Source organism: Uloborus diversus, chromosome 2 (assembly GCF_026930045.1).
Source record: "Uloborus diversus isolate 005 chromosome 2, Udiv.v.3.1, whole genome shotgun sequence".
Taxonomy (NCBI): domain Eukaryota; kingdom Metazoa; phylum Arthropoda; class Arachnida; order Araneae; family Uloboridae; genus Uloborus; species Uloborus diversus.
The window spans coordinates 72,797,491-72,815,347 of record NC_072732.1 but is presented as its reverse complement, the minus strand read 5'-3'; the positions used below and the strand labels follow the sequence as shown (position 1 = coordinate 72,815,347).

The 17,857-nt window shown below is 29.8% G+C and overlaps 1 protein-coding gene across 1 annotated transcript in view; it reads left to right on the top strand.

Moving 5' to 3' along the window:
• LOC129216361 (lachesin-like) overlaps positions 1-17,857 on the top strand; it is a gene marked incomplete in the record, with an annotated part of 68,590 nt that overhangs the window by 13,076 nt on the left and 37,657 nt on the right. Inside the window, 1 exon segment of the mRNA XM_054850575.1 lies at positions 9,223-9,326. Coding sequence (XP_054706550.1) covers positions 9,223-9,326 — 104 coding nt within the window.

The window sequence follows — 17,857 nt, the reverse complement described above, 5'->3', positions numbered from 1 at the left end:
TAACTGTAAATAGTATATGCTTTACTAGTGGTAGCCGCATGGCTTTGCCCGTTGTTGAAAATTAAAATGTCATTCGGTTCGCCTGTATATTTACAAATAATGGATGACGAATTTCTCGCCAATTGGCTGTGTTCATTTGCTCTCCCATTCCACGTCATGATAACTTCGTAATTTACTCGTTCATCTTATGATAGTTTTGCTCCGGAAAATGTTCTTAAAATTGAAATAGAAGAGGAACAAAATCGAATTTTCGAAAAATCGCTTCGAGGAGCACACGCTCATGCTACAAACTAACTTTGTGCCAAATTTCATGAAAAGTGGCCCAACGGTCTAGGCGCTATGCCCGTCACAGAGATCCTGACATCCAGACAGAGAGACTTTGAACTTTATTATTAGTAAAGATAAAAAGTATTAATCTATAATATATAATTGCAAAAAATGGAAATATGCCACCGAAATACTTTAACTTAAAAAAAAAAAAGTTTATGGAGTAGGACATAGTTGCCAACATATGAGATCCCACCCAAGATCGTTAGTATTCAATAAATATCTTGGGTTCTTGAGATAATATATGAAACTTTTTAGTCTTCATTTTCAGTTAAAAAATCATACATTTTAAAAATACACGCTAAAAAATAAAACTTTTACTAAAATTGTTTTTTTTTTTTTTTCGTTTTGACTGTCCAAAACCGATGTCTATCCCCCATACTACTGCCAAAAAAATATTGTGCAGGGAAACAACACTGCATATTCATCTTTTAATATTTGTTTAACTGTGTCGAATATGGTGCTTTGAAAATCCAGTTATGTGTGCAAAATAATTTTCTCAATTCATACACGCGACATTAATTCTCGCCGCTTTTGAAATGTATTTCCTAATTAAAGTAAAATTCGTAATTCATCTGCGTAAATTTTCGCTGTTGAACATTACCAAATTTAGTCATGTTTTATCAAACAGTATCTTCCTTTATGGAAAGACGTTACAATGTTTATATTCCTTAAAATAAATGTTAACGTTTTTAGTGAAGTAACAACAATTAATTTATGCCCTTCAACATTAGTCGCTAAAATATTTTTAAGCAGGCCATTAGGTATTTTTTACTTAATTTAAAAAGAGCTAAAATACTTATTATCATTAAGTAAATCCACTCATTTAGCACAAGCAATGGTAAATCGACTTTAATGTTAAACGAACAGGACTATTTTCTTATAATGTACCACATTCTAAGGAAGAAAAATTGATTTTTACGATAACTCCGAAGTTTGTCGACTTAACTTTGTATACAAATCGAACTTCAGGGAAATTTCATTTAAAGAACTCTCCAGTTCAAATCTCTTGCAGCTTGCATTGCAATATCTTAATTTAGAGCGCAGTACTTGAGAGTTGCTCAAACGTAACTTAATTTACTCTGAACGTAAGTAATGGGGGAGTTTTCGCGATGACGCACGGCTCACTTCTCAAAATTTAATCAACGGCTGCTTCTGAATTGAGATGTGAAGATTTAGGCTATGTAATAAGCACTTACACAATCGGCGCTAGAGTTCCCGCTCTGAGCAATTTTTGCAATTCAGGTTAACAAGACTTATGTATTAGGACACTTTGTCCAGATTCTGCGAAATTAATTTTATTGCTAAACAGCAGCAAGTAATCGAAATTTTGGTGAGAGAACACGAACGCTTAAGAAGGGAATTAATTTATTTCTACAAAGAGGTTTCAGATGGGTAGTATAATGGGTTAGTATATATGGGTATCTTAAGTGTTTACTTGGGGGAAAATTTTACTAAATATGTTGATGATCTTACCAAAAAGTAATTCATATGAGTGAAAGGTAACTTGTTTTGTAAGGAACTAACCTGTACCCCTCTCCAGTGAGATATAACTAGTAGATACATCTTACCTATTCTTAAATTTACTTTTAAAAAGGTAAAGATATGAGGTAACTTCTGTACGTCAGGGCCAAACTAAGGTAAGTCTAATTAATCAACGGCTGCTTCTGAATTTAGATGTGAAGATTTAGGCCATGTAATAAGCACTTACACAATCGGCGCTACAGTTCCCGCCCAGAGCAATTTTTACAAATTAGGTTAACAAGGCTTATGTAATAGGACCCTTTGCCCAGATCTTGCGAAATTAATTTTATTGCTAAACAGCAGCAAGTAATCGAAATTTTGATGAGAGAACACGAAAGCTTAAGAAGGGAATTAATTTATTTCTCCAAAGAGGTTTCAGATGGGTATCTTAAGTGTTTTCTTTGGGGAATATTTTACTAAATATGTTGATGATCTAACCAAAACGTAATACATATGAGTGAAAAGTAACTTGTTTTGTAAGGAACTAACCTGTACTCTTCCCCAGTGAGATGTAACTAGTATATACATCTTACCTATTCTTAAATTTATCTTTAAAATCGTAAAGATATGAGGTAACTTCTGTACGTCAGGGCCAAACTAAAGTAAGTCTAATTAATCAACGGCTGCTTCTGAATTGAGATGTGAAGATTTAGTCCGTGTAATAAGCACTTACACAATCGGCGCTAGAGTTCCCGCTCTGAGCAATTTTTACAATTCAGGTTAACAAGACTTATGTATTAGGACACTTCGTCCAGATTCTGCGAAACTAATTTTATTGCTTAACAGCAGCAAGTAATAGAAATTTTCATGAGAGAACACGAAAGCTTAAGAAGGGAATTAATTTATTTCTCCAAAGAGGTTTCAGATGGGTATCTTAAGTGTTTTCTTTGGGGAATATTTTACTAAATATGTTGATGATCTAAGCAAAACGTAATACATATGAGTGAAAAGTAACTTGTTTTGTAAGGAACTAACCTGTACCTCTCTCCAGTGAGATGTAACTAGTAGATATATCTTACCTATTCTTAAATTTATCTTTAAACAAGAGTTTACAAGAATTATTTTTCTGATGATGAAAGTGATGAGCCAGAAGTGGGCATTATTCCTCCTGAATCTGATTTAGTTAGGGATAAAGAAGAAATAGTTGACTCTTTAACAAATTGTCATGTACCAACATGAAGTGACAAATTTTCTGTAAAAGATGCTACTGGAAGTGTATACATTTTTACGAAGAACAAATGTGATAAGCGTCATCAAAGATCATTTCAGTAGTAGTAATAATGATTAACCAACATTTTCGGCATGGACATGATTATTAAGAATTTACTTTACTGGCATATATCGAGTTGCTGAGCAAGAAATAGTTATTCTATATATAGTGTTCAATAATATTGAATTTATTTTTTATGGAGAATGTTATATACATTGTTGCACTCCTCTCCAGTAACTTTGGTGATTAATGCGGGTCACTTCCATTTCTTAAGAAAATCAAATTTGATATTTTTGCAGCATTAATTCAGTTACTTTATTAGACCACACCAGACATTTTTCAAACTTAAAATAATTGAAAACTATCAAGTTATTAAATTTTTAGTTAGAAAGCTATCGGCAAAGAAAACTGAATATGGAAAACCGCACAGCAGCAATTAGTGTTATAGCGTACGAAATGCTGAATCTGTTGTCCGAAAAGCGTAAATCATGAAATTAGGTTAAGTGCTGTTGTTGTAATGAATGAAATAATTGATATTTATGCGCTATTGTTAGAAATGCATTTAGGTCTCGTGTGATAAGTTGGGAGAAAGCCATTTTGGGTAGCAAACGTTTCTCCATACCCGAACAAATGAATAGAAAATGCTAAAACATATCTATGTTACTTGATTTTCATATAAGACCTATTTAGTGCATCTTAAATAATGTAATATTTAGCAGAAGAATTTTAAAACCAGTATAGGGCCATTCCAGCGTTACATATGTGACTTTTTGAAACCATTTCTTTGCAAATAACAATAAAAACCATTACGTTGTTTTTTAAATATTTCTTAATAGTTTCTATTGGAGTAACAGATGACATGCAAGAGTTTTTATAGGAGGCAGTTTTTTTTTTCGTAGGAGAAGAAAAAATTCAAAAAAAAAAAAAAATAAAAATAAGTGAAACTTTAAATGCAGCGTTGCACGTGTGACTCAGAAAATTTGAAAATGGTCAATACCTCATAGTATTTTGTAATTTCCTGTGAAGTTTAAAAGGTAAATGAACAGCAGTGTTTGTGCATGTGTCTAAGTCTACTAAATAAATATTCCACAAATATTTTTTTCTAAAGATCGTACAATAGCAATAAAAAATATTTTATTAAGAGTGTGATATTATCGTGTGGCGACGTTACGTTATATCTACCGCGTGCAGCAGTTGGTGGGGGGGGGGGGGATTTTTTAATAAAAATCCATGGTTTATGTCGGATCTTTGCCAAATTGCGCACAGATGTTCTTTGGTGCTCAAAAACTCACACGGGGATTTTCTCCCGGGGTGGAGGGATTTTGACCCTCACGGGGGTTTTCCTTTTTCAAAATATGTTTACATCGGATCTTTGCCAAATTTGGCACAGAGGTCCTTTGATGCTCAAAAATTCACACATGGATATTTTTACACCTAAGGGGGGGGGGGGTTATCCCTCCCCCGTACGGGATTTTTCCTCAGAAAAACCCTGAAACGGAATAGTTAGGTCTATGAGTAAAAACGGTAACATTTTGTGAATAAAAGAAAAAAGCCAAAGACGTATAAATTTTTAAATTTTGAGGCCCAAAATTGCTCTTTTATACACATTGACGGGTCCACAAAACGGGTTTTATACACAACAGTCGGGGCCCATTCAAATTTTACGTGGTTCTTTGAATCAGAAAGAAATGAGCCTCGACTGTTGATCCTTCTATTCTGCTTTTGAATTTATGATTGGTCTTATCTGTGTACGGTTATAAAACTATTTCAACGGTGTAGTTATTTAGTAGTACTTAATAACATTTAAAACTACTGGACTTATACATTTTATACTTTTTTATTTATTTATTTATTTATTTTTTTTTTTTTTTGGTTTTTACACAGTCGGGTTTTTTGTTTTCATTTAATTTCATTTTAATTTAGCTTTGCTTTTTTATCCAAAAAAAAATTATGAAGAGTGGATTATGCTGCTATACAGAAATAATTACAGAAAGTCTTTGTATGTAACTCCATTTACAGCAAAGTATCCTACATTTAATAAATATTTATTAAAATACCAATTGTGTTTTTTAATAAATTTTGCAAATATTTAGATGATTAGAAATCGTACATTTTTAAGAATGCATAAGCGAAGTAGAACTGCATGTGATGAAAAATTAAATGGTGTAATGTCTCCTCACTGTACCTAGTCTTGAAGGTAACATATGAACAGACAATTTTCTGTTTTATCTATTTCTTCATAATGTTTGGAAACTTCAGCAAAAAACTTAAAATTAATGACAAAGACAAGTTCTTTCGCATTCCTCTCATTATCGCAAGTTTTGTTGTTGATCCAAAACAACATTTAACCAACCTAATGATAGATTGGAATGGTCTGACTGCAAAAAATAATAAAAATAGCTCCCAAACGGTTATTTAAGGAGCTAGCGTTTTTTTTTTAACGAGTATCGCTACAATTTGTTTAACAAGTGGTAGAAAATACTGCGAGAAACACTTTTTCCTAATAACTCAAACAGATAGAAGAACTATAAATAAGTCATAAAACTTTCTCATTGTTATTTGAAAAGTTCTTAAAATTCCACTGTTCATTGCCTGTAGGTTTAACCTTGAAGTTGATTTGCGACCTTTATTGAAAACGAGTTGTATTTAAAAAATATATTATTTAGTTTTGTTTCAGGCAAACGATTAAAAAGCATGCATGAACAGTAGATGAGAAATGACATATTTTGTGTTATGTTTTCTAATCGGCTGTTTAGCGATATCCTAATTTTGTGTTTTTATTTGATTTTTAACTTTTATAGAAAAATAGAGAGTACGTTTCGGATTCTGAAGTAACATTATCTTTTTTCAAGATTTTGACCTATAGCCTGAGATTAAATTTTTAGCATAATTTTAAATTTTATTTTCAATCTATCATTTCGAACCATGTCGAAGCCAAGCAAATATGATTTCGTCAAAATATCGTTCTCAAATCCTGCTTTGATTTTTCTATCAATGAATTGAAAATTTATCCGTTCCTTTTCTTTCTAAGAAATGGTAAAATTCAGTTCGTCATGGGTAAGTATTTATAACTACATAAGATCTGACACATCTCAAAAGGCTTAGGATATTTGTGTCACATTTTTTAACAGCTATGGCTGGATAACTAGTTTAATGGAATGAATAGTTTAAAGGAAAAATCACAAAATAACTAAACGGAGACATTGTGCTACTTCTTCAAAAGGTGATATAATATTTTTACGAAAAAAAGAAAAGAAAAATTAGTTACCTTATGGTTCATGAACCACCCAAGGTGATGTTGTATTCTGAAAGTAAAATGTATTATTTTTCTTTTCAAAAAACTAAAGCTTTCCACGTGCTTTAATGCAGTTGTAAATTTATTTTCCTACTATTTTTAACTTGAACTAGATGTACAAATAGTCTTAGGTATGACGTTGTAGAAATTAACTTTAATTTTTTTTTTCTGTCATTGTCAGTAGATGCATTAAAAGCATTCTACAAGAAAAATAATCATAGGATTTGGTTTTAACAGGGAAGCGATGTATCTCTTTTTTCTCTTTGAACAATTTTAAAAAAAAGTTAAACAAACACATAGTTAAAAAATCATTTTTAACAACGGAAAGGTCAAACTGATTATGTGAGGTTTTAAAAAAAAGCGAACCTTGGAAGACATTTTAATTAACGTAAAACCAAAGTTCCAACGTGCGTACTAATACAAACAATGCCTCGTTTCTTCAAAGAAACACATTGTTTCCCCGAAAACGAGTAAAAAACCTTTACGTGGCGGCTAAGTCGTTTATTTAAATAATACTTCAACAACTCAACCGTGAAAGTTTTCGTGTTTTTTCAGCATCCTGGAGATCGATTTTCTCACCCACTAAATTAATTTTCGATAGTAACAGCGGGGGAGCAGAAAAACAGCTTCTCTTCTCTGAACACGTGCTCGGTAATGCAAAATCGAACTACAGCAAATATTTTTGGTTGATGAAGTGCAAGAAAGACTACCGCGGAAGCAAAGTTACGATGTTATTATCAAAGAGCGCATTGCCGTTTTCTGGGATATATTGATAATTATGTCTTGAAGATATCTTGTAGCTTTTTTCCCTTTGTTTCCAGTCTATTCGTGTATTGTTTCACATAAACTTTATACGTTTCATGATAATCATACTAAACCGAAATACAATTGATACCAAAAATAGCGTTATGGTATTTTTTACTAAAAAGACGAAACAAAGTGGTAAAATGTATAATTAAACTTAGTTGTAAAATATTTACCATAAAGTCCTCTGCAGAGGACCCCTTATGGATACTTAAAGGAAAATATGATGAAACATATTTAATGAAAGAATTGTTTGCTCCAAATATTTTGTGATATGCATACATATTGTGATTGTGTCAGTGCGATGCTAACTGCACTGTCAGTACGACAATTTGACCGCTCGGACATCGCACAGTTTTTTTACAATGAATTATCAAATTTGAATTATGCGGGAATATTATCTTCGGATTATCACTCATAAGTGTAAACTTGTGTTTAGTTGAACACATTTTTTATTTCATAGAAAACTTGTTTGGAATTTCCAAATTACTTGTTTTTTATCCTTACCCGTAAATTTTGTACCGTTTTCTGAGAACTATTTCTTAGTTAAAGTTTTAAAAGTTTGAATAGAGGTAAAAATAAGAATACGCAAAAAAAAAAAAAAAAAAAAAAAAAAAAAAATCATTTTACAAATTTAATCCATAATTTCGTCTGTTGACAAAGGAATTCTTTCAAATCGTATTAAAAATATTCAACGAAAGTAAAACAAGTAAGCTTTGCTGCATGAAGGTTCCTAGATTTGTTTGAGCAACTTCATTTTACATTCATAAGACAAAAATATTTGTATAGAAAATGTCATATAACAATGCGATGTATGTAATATATTTTTTGCACAATTTATCTATCATTTGTAGATTTTTTTTTTTACTTAGCACCAGATTAACTTGGCAATCAAGATAATTATATTCAAGATAACTTAATACTACCACATAATAACCATACAGACTGAAAATACTCAATTCATTTAAAATCATTCAAAACACTACTGCTTTAAAAATGTGTTGCAAATTGCTGACATTTTTAATTATATGCTCACATGTGATGTTTTATCCAGTTAATACAGAAGCTATGCACGTAAGGTTAACAGGGTTTTAATATGATAATAAGACATCTTGAGAAATTTGTTTTTATTAAAGAAACATATGGCGTTAGCAAAATATATCAACTAAATAACACTTTATGCATGTTCTGTATTAAATATTCCATAAATACCAAACGTGCATTTATTTGCCATAAAATAGAAAATTTAAAGTTTTTAAATTGATTCTATTTATTGAATGTTTGAATTTATTGAAGACAAAAAGGAACGTAATTAACTGAGAAAACATATAATTCAACTCTTCATTCATAATCCGGAAAGATGCCCTGTAAAATCACTTGTTTTTGCGAAGTTTTAATTTTCACAGTTTTCACAAACCTGTCGTAATCGTAAAAATTTAGGCCTAACGAAATATTTTAACTTTGCGAATTCAATTTACTTTCGGTTTAGTTCATATAAAACTCGCGAAATTTTGCGTTCGCAAAATCATCAAACTCTTTGTTTTCACGAAAATTACGGCTCGCAAAAATAAAAGCTTTCGAAAATTAAATATAATTAAAAAGATTTTAAGATAATGTATTAAGCTTGAAAATTAAAGGAAAAAAGCATTTAGAGTATTCATACATCTTATGGTGTTTACCTGTAATAAAAGTACTAAAACAATAGACTGTCTCGTACATTGCATGTAGTTCTACCTCAGCCCTGGCTTTTGGGCGTTAATTTACTACTAAATAGACTGTTTTTATCAAATTGATAGTGATACATTTCTCAAAAAAAAAAAAAATTCTGCAATTGACATTTTTACAATTATTCGTACTTCGAAAAACAGTCATTTCCAATAGAGATACATACTAGTAATAAATTAGCTAAATAAACTGCAGCTGCTTTAAATAAATACTGTTTCGAATAATAAATGTTGTATTTGTTTCTAAAAAGAACTACGATATTTAATCATTATGTACAATATGAATAGTCCATTTAATAAAAAGCAAAAGTAATTGATTGTTTTTTTTCTTTCAACAGCTGATTTAGAACCAGAATTTGCAGATAGAATAATGAATAAAACCGTTAAGGTTGGAGAAGACGTCGAGCTATCCTGTATAACAGAAAATTTAGGCTCCTATAGGGTATGTATGATTAGTGTTAATTGTGGAGGGGTGTTTAAAGTTATGTATTGTTTAAAGTTTTGCTGGGAAAAAAATTATGTTTGATACATGACACTTGTTACATTTTTTACTGCTTATATTAATGTAGTAACTTATGTTGCAGAAAACTTTTAATTTTTTTAACTAACAATTTTCACTTGGTTTTCTAATTTTGTGTTTCTTGATTTAAAAAAGAAAATACTGCTCTAAAAATGGTAAATTATTTAAACTTATATCTGACATTATGCTTATTTTATGTATTTTGTTCTTTTCTTTTGGCTTATTTTCTAGCATTCATTAGTAGAATTTGCAGTTAATTTTCAGTGCATTACTGAACCGAAATAATTATTTTTAATTGCCCCTTCGCAGTGTACTTTATATTATGTTTTTATTTACATTTGACTCCTAATTGGCTAATTTGTGTAACTTGGTCTAAGCGAAAACAAAGTGTAGAAAATGGTTAATTCTTATACAATATCTGATTTCTAAAAATTAAATGATTTTTCTTTTTTCTAATTTTCTACAGTCTTTAATATAAAGTTAAGCTGAGGTTTAGGTCGCTTTTAAACCATATTATGTACATTTGCGTTCACCTTAGTCTTAATAAGTGCTAAAATGCCTAGTTTCACAATTTTGTTTATTAAAACTTTTAATCTTTTGAAGTATAAGAAGATAACGGTATGATTTCAGTACGATTACTAATGTCAGTTCTGTACCTTAGAGTCAGACTATCGTAAGTCACATTATTTCTACTTTGCAAGAAAGTGAAAAAAACTTTCAACTGGCGCATACAAAACATGGGGCTCGATTTTATGCGGGTGAATAACTGTAAAGGGATTTTTTTTTAATTTAGACTTACGTTGTGATGATTGGATGCAAAATAGGATTTTACATATAAAGCATAAATAACATGAAAATTACCGTTTTTGAACTTGCGTTAGTCTGGGTCTGAGGTACCGATTTTATCAGCTTTCTTCTTCTTATTATTATTATTACTTTTAATTTTTACGTCTATAGTAAGGCGATAATTTAGTTGAAAAGATTAATTACGAAAGCGGAAATTTATTTTCACATTTCCTTTACAACTTATTATCCCGTTAAGGTAAATAAAAAGAAGAAGAAGGAAGATACGAAAGGTGGTTAAAATCATAGTAAAACTACCACAAAAAACTGAAAAAAATGAAAATACAGAAAAAAGGTTAAATGAATATTGAAAATTTAAAAACTGGAAAGTATGATATTGAGATGGGGAAAATATGTCTGTCGTCTCTCTGTCTGCCTTGCCCTTCCCCTAAACTATTTTAAAGGATTAGTCCGATTAAAATTAAAAACAACTTTTCTTTGTTCAAAAGATGTCCTTGATGACCATTTCATTCTCCATTACTCATTTTATTTTATTTGAACACTTTTTCCGTTCAATTCTGAAATGTTCAAAAATACTTAAATTAGTGACTACGAGACATTTTAAGAGGAATGCAAATTCTAAACTTAAAGTTGGATTTGCTTGAAACAAAATTTGTTGGGAAAGTTTTTGACGAAGAACATGTTCATAAATGAGCGTTAAAAAAGTTTGTTCAAAAAAAATAGATAACATTAGCACGTACGGGAAATTTCAGGCAAGTTTAGACATACGAACTTAATGGCATATTTGCTTCCAACAAACTTTGTTTTAAAAAGCTCTTGGAATGAGTATGTTCAAAAATGAATGTTCGAAATTAACAATTCAAAAAAAATTAACATTCTCGCTACGGCGAAAATCAGGGAAATATAGAATTCGAGTTTAAAAGGGGATTTGCCTTCAACAAACTTTGTTGGGGAAAACTCGTGACGAAGAATGGGTTCAAAAAATATTTTTTTCATCCATATATTTTAAGGAGTTTTGTTGAACGTTTAAAATTTTTGAACATTAGTGCATGCGGAAGATTATCAAAAAAAAAAAAAAGTTTCATCTAAAAAGAACCAACAACCTGAAAACAATTTTTCGAAAACTAAAAAAAGTACAGATTTTGAATATCTATCAAATGTTTGGTTTCCAATGCAGGAAAAAAAGTTATTGATAGAATTAGAAGTGTCATATATCTTAGATCTAACATTTACACATGTCTGAGATGATATGAATGAATGAAAACGAAATTAATTCAAAGCTGAAATGTCTTTACTTGGGCTGTGAAGTCGAAAGAAAATGACCAACTCCAGATTCCGACTCCTAGACTTTTAGAGCATTTCGCTCCGACTCTTGTACCCCAAAATCAGTCTGATTCACACCTCACGATTCCAACTCAGACTCCGCTGCCATTGCAGAAATGAAGACTCTGGTGAAAATGATCATCTTTGACCCACACCATTGATATTTTAAGCCATCGACTCCCGACTTCGACTCTTTTGCTCAGAAATCAGCCCGACCCTTACTTCGCAGGCCCGCTTTTTATTGTGAAATAATTATTGCCGAGCTAAATTGTTTTTATTTTAGTTCTAAAGTGTTTATTTTATTTCCTTCGCTACGGGGAATAAAAGTAAATTCAGAATTTTTTATCAGAAAGAAACAGCTGGGCAGATGATTTTATTTCTTAAGGAAAAGGATTTGTTTGAAAACAATTTTTGTTAATTATTTTTTTATTTTTTATTTTCCAAGTTTAATTTATTCATTTGTTTATTTAAAATTTTTCTCAACGGGGGGAAAATAACATCTGAGGTGCTTTGCCTCTACCAAAAATAAAGACCTAAACACGATTGTTCTTTTTTTTTTTTTTTTTGATAAAATATATTTTTTTTTCCTTTAGTTTTAATTATCTTTTTTTTTGCAACAGATTTTATATAATATATTATCTGCATTGTTTAAAAACTTTCACTCATTAATACTTTATATTTACTTATCTATTTTATCAGAAAAATGAATTTAATGAATCTAAAAATGAAATTTCGTTTTTAGAAATCAGCTTCAATTGTTGAAACAGTATGATTGAGATAACTTACAGTCTTATCTAATTCAGAGATATTGTTCAGATGCTAGAAGGTCGATGCTGGTAAACGGGAAAGTATTCTCATCCGGAAAATTTTTCTTGTTAAAGATTAATTGAAGCTTATTAATCTATACATTCGAGTTTTGTAAAAGAAAAAAAATAATTGTCATTTTACCGGATGAAATTTTCACATTTTAATCAAAATCATAAACTAAAATATATTTCCGTGCAGAAGGTAAAGCTAGAGGTAAAACTCTTCTGAATATTATGCAAAAATTCTATTTTTACTTATTAAAAATAGTGAAAATTATTACCTGCCGTGCTTTTTTAAGTTCGGTATAAAAATGCTGGATACATTTCCGATGAAAATTCAACGGTTTTTTACATGCAAAAGCTTTTAATCTCAAAATTTTTAAAATGCCCCCTCCCCCCCCCCCCCAAAAAAAAAGCATTTTCATATTCAGAACTATTAAAGCCAAGGTACAAGAAGTAGTTTTACAAGCGTACAGGGTAATTAGTGTTCTATTAAGTTATTCTACTACATTGATATATTGTCTTTAATTGAAAACTCAGGGATTATTATATGCTTTATACCGTTTCCAAAAAAAGATTAATATTCAACTGTTTTTTTACATGCAAAAGCTTTTCAATGTCAATATTTCAAAAATGCACAAATAAAGCATTTTTGCAAGCATTTTCATTTTTATAATTATCAAAGCATAGGTAAAAGTAGGAATTTTATAACCGTACTGTACACTTAGTGTTCTATAAGAAAGTTATTCCGTTTCATTGATAAATTTTATTTAATTAGAAATTCAGGAATTGCTTTAACATTAGATTTTTATAATTTTCACGTAAAGTTTTAATGTAGCATAGCCATTATCTAGTTATAATTCAAAATTCAATTAATTAATATTTATTTCTCAAACCTTTTTCTAGAAAGCTTATTTTTTTTTTAAATATTCGCTTAAAATAAGAAATGGAAGACAATAAATGAATAAATAAATACGTCTTATTAACAATGAAAAAAACCTATACTATTATCTAAATGAGTTTGTGCTTCTTGACGTATTAAATACATCTATTCAGCATAAAATTTAATTCACTACTGGAATCGTAACAACGGATTTTGTCTTTTGCTTCTAATTAAGTATATCATTCCTTATTCAAATGAGAAATCTTAAGAATAATATTACGCTGTTCTATACTTAAATGTGATGCATACATGTTTTGCAAATCTGAATTTAAGATAAATATGTTTTCAGGATTTTATTTTAAAACTACATAGGATAAGTGAAAGAAAAAACAAATGTAGTGCAATTTAATCAGAAATAAATCAAAACGTAATTTAATAACAGCAAAAGCATATCAGTTTAAATAAAATGCATTTTCATCTTAAGCTGTCGTATATTTGATTTTCTCTTATACTAAACATGAAAAGTTGATGCTACGTTTTCAAGGAGCGCAAGTTAGGAATTTATGCACTTATATTTGAATAGATTCGTTTTTTGAATGAAAGAAATTAATCTCGTTGTATTTACGTAACTGCAAAAACGGGTACACAGTTAAAATTTAAGGTAATGATTATTGGACGATATTATTTTCATACAAGGTTAATAAATGTAAAATTCAAGATGTACAATTTTTCCAATTAAATTGGAACCTGTTTTATGCCAGACTGTTTTTGTATCTGACACATCGCTATTTCTGTTAGAAAATGCTACTTCATGCCAAAAGTGGAATTTAAAGCTTTATTTGATGTGAGATTTTCATTTTTTTTTTTTAAATATATACACGTTAACAGTCAGAAATCAACGTTTTAAGTATAGAAATGTTTAAAGCTTGCAGGTATTGTTTCGAGTATCCGAAGGCGCTCAACCTACGGTTCGCGGAACCGAGACATGATGCCCATTGCAATGTTAAATTCTACGAATTGAAAAATCTATGTTAGGAGACCTAGGGCCCGTATAAAAAATTGAATTTGTATTTTTGGACTCAATTATTTCCTTCGCATTAAACTTCCAATGTCTAGTCTCTGCATCTGATTTTGAACATTTTCGCAATTGGAGATATGCATCTAGTGCTAACGGTTGCAAAAATAGAGGTCTTACAGGTTAAACCGGAGCACCTAGTATAAATATATCATGTAATTAAGTCCTTAAGGTCAATGATGTTGGTAGAAAAGTCTTCTCCGAATAAATACGTTTTGCACAACGTTCTTTCTAAAACATGTCAAAATTTGTTTCCAATGTATTGCCACGGATTTCTATATTTTTTATCTGCTTAAGAATTCAGTTTTTTAAATTTAAAGAAAAAAAACCGTGTATGTAAAATTTATATTCCAAACAGTCTAAGATCTAATTTTATGAAGATAATTCAAATGCGTACGATATCAGAAGGATATTTTGAAAATCAGGACATAGTGTGAAACTATTCTGGAGCTGCTACATTTTCTTTTTATTTGTTTTATACAAAACTCATTTTAGTAATCTAACTTGTCTCGTTATTAATAGTTTAATATACTTGTTTGTAACTGTTAAATATTTATATTCTGTTTTATTACCTCGCAGAACTTTTTCAATTGAATTTTATAAAAAAAAAACCAAAACAAATATAAAACATTTAAAGCACAAAGTTTGACCCAATAAAAAGCACGAAAAAAATAAAGTAAAAGCATTAAAACATCATTTTGATTTAAACGTTATTTATCGGAAGGAGCAAGTAAATAAAATACAAAAAAAAAATAAATAAAATGTGCGTCGTAATCTAGTCAACAAAAAAATAATTGCATTTTAACGTAATGATTTCCTGACCTCTGAAATATCTTTTTTTACTAAAAATAATGTATTAAAAATCAATAAGAATGTTAGTGCAGCCACAAGATTTTATTGCTCTTCTCTTTTTTATTTGTAAATCATTTATTCAGAGATGAGATGTTGCAATTCCATTTTATTCGACATCTTATGATGACTCATTTACTAATTTCCACCTCTCGTTTATGATGCAACCATGTTTTACGTTTTGAAAGAATTTATTTTGTTATTTTTGTTATTTAGTTCCAAAAACGGATTTCATTTCTGTTACAGTTTGTATATATATTTAATCCTATTGTTAAGCAATAAAATTGTTCTGAATTATTTTTGGTTGCATTTTTGTATTGATTGGCATTTCAAAATCATGTACAAAAATTAATTTTTTAATTACACTTCAAACAATACTTGCTACAGCATGACAAGCTTTTATATATATGAAATATTATATATATATATATATATTTTTTTGAATTAACAAAAATTTTAGAACAAAAAATGCATCAAGTAAGGTAACATAAAAAAGTCCTATTCTTTGACTAGAACATAAAAAAAAAACGGAGCAATTGTTCAATGAGGCTCAAGAGACACTATCGTATAACTACGATAGAAAGATGAATTACGTTGGTCAAATTAAAAAATAATATAATATCTCTAATAATATGTAATTTGCAATGCCCAACATTGCTGTTTGCGTAAAAACTAATGAATTAGTTCAGGTGGACAAAGATTAATTACAAAAGCTGCATCTAAATCAATGATGTCTGATCCGCTTCATGAATGAATGACTACAGCAATGGATGAGCGATTCGTAAATTAAAATCGTTATGGAACGCTGCATCGCATTCCAGGTATGCATATTGTTCTAAAACTCTGTATGAAGAAATTTTTTTTCAATTATTTATTTTCCTCACAAATGTAACATTTCTGGGGAACAATATAATTTAGGCAGTGAAAAGGAAAGGGATGCAAGTGTCCAAATTATTTTTTTAATTAAATTGAAGACCTGTACTGTACGTTGTACTAATGGTAGGATAACCTCCATTCAATTCTAAAAACCAATAGCATCACTCGACGTTAAATCCCGGTTATCACAAATTTGCCATTTCATCTACGCTTGTTCGCGGACTTTGCTGATTTCAAAAATGTTGCAAAAATTAATTACAAACATTTTAAATTTGCTAATAAATATGAAATGGTAAAAGATAAAAATTGGAAATCACAAAGCTTTCTCTGATTTAGTTTTTAGGTCTCGGTAAAGATTGAGTTTTGCGTCTTAATTATTAATGGATTTGAAGTACGAAATTTTTAACCTTAGAAAAGCGTAATAGAATTGCAGAATCACTTCTAATACATAAAGCCGAACCATCAACCTATATAAAAATATATAATACTAAGCTGTTTACGCCTAAAGTAAAACATCCGCAAAAGACGGATATCTGTACTCATATTTCAATCATTTTTCAAGTGCACAACTTGTTTTACGTTTATGTTAAATAAATAATTCCAAACCAATAACTATGTCTTTACATTTTAAAGATTATCAGTTATTCATATCTGTAGTTTCATATAATCTATCACGAAATCGCTGTGAAAATATTCTAATCACATTCATTAATTTGTTAAGGCTCTAGCACAGCCTAAATAAAAACAAGCAACACGAAATCTTAAAACAGAAAGCCGAAAATGCTAAGTCCGCGCGCAAGCGCAGTTGAAATGGCAAATTTGTGATAACCGGGATTTAACGTTTAGTTAAAATTAGTTAGTCTAGTTTAATTAAATTAAAGACCTGTACGGTACGTTGTACTACTGGTAGGATAACCTCCACTCAATTCTAGAAATCCACAGCATCTCCTACCCCACTATAGTTCCATCTCTAAAAGGGATATAACTAGTATCCCTGGTAGGTGCTGATATACAGCAAGATTTAGAAAATTAATTTCAATTAAAATCTGAAGTTCAAATGCGTTTTTCTCAAAATGTTAAAAAGTCTATTTATAGACCTTTGCACACTGCCAAAATTGAAACTAAAATAAATTGAAAAAAAAAAAAAGATTTGGGATTACTTCACTGAAATAGTATGCCGTGAAAATGACCATTGACGTTACACGAAATAGTAAACTTAGTAGGAAAAATATAAATTTATGTTATATTACGTACGAAAATCAGCTTCCCATTTCAAGAATTCAATTTATTTGGCTTGTGTGGATTTTTTTTTTTTTTTTTTTTGAATTTCTCAAAAGCATAATGCAAGAAAAAAAAAGGATAACGCTTTCCAGAAATTGTATTATTACTTTGACGGTGATCCTCCATGGAAGAAAAACTGACTACAGAAATGGCAACTTCCTGTCTGATAGGTATACGACGGCTTACAATGAACGCTTGTTTGATGAAAAGAAATATGTCATAAACCCTTCACGGAATTTTTTTTCGAAAGTATAGGTTTTAATATTTTTCATGAAAAGTTGCTACTTTATTGCTTCTTTATATTCTTGCAGTTTACACTTTTTTATTTCAATCTGCTTTACGCTTTTTAATTTTAAAATTTTAACCTTGATCAAGAATATTTTATTTAAAGACACGCAAAACTAAATAAATAAAAGCTCTAAAAGTTTACCAAAGTACACAGAAAAAAAAACGAAATAAACTTAGAAAATCTAAAAAATATAGTACTTTACTGGTGACTTTTTTAATATCTAGAACTAAAAATAGATTCCAAATTTCATTAAAAAAAGAAACGTAT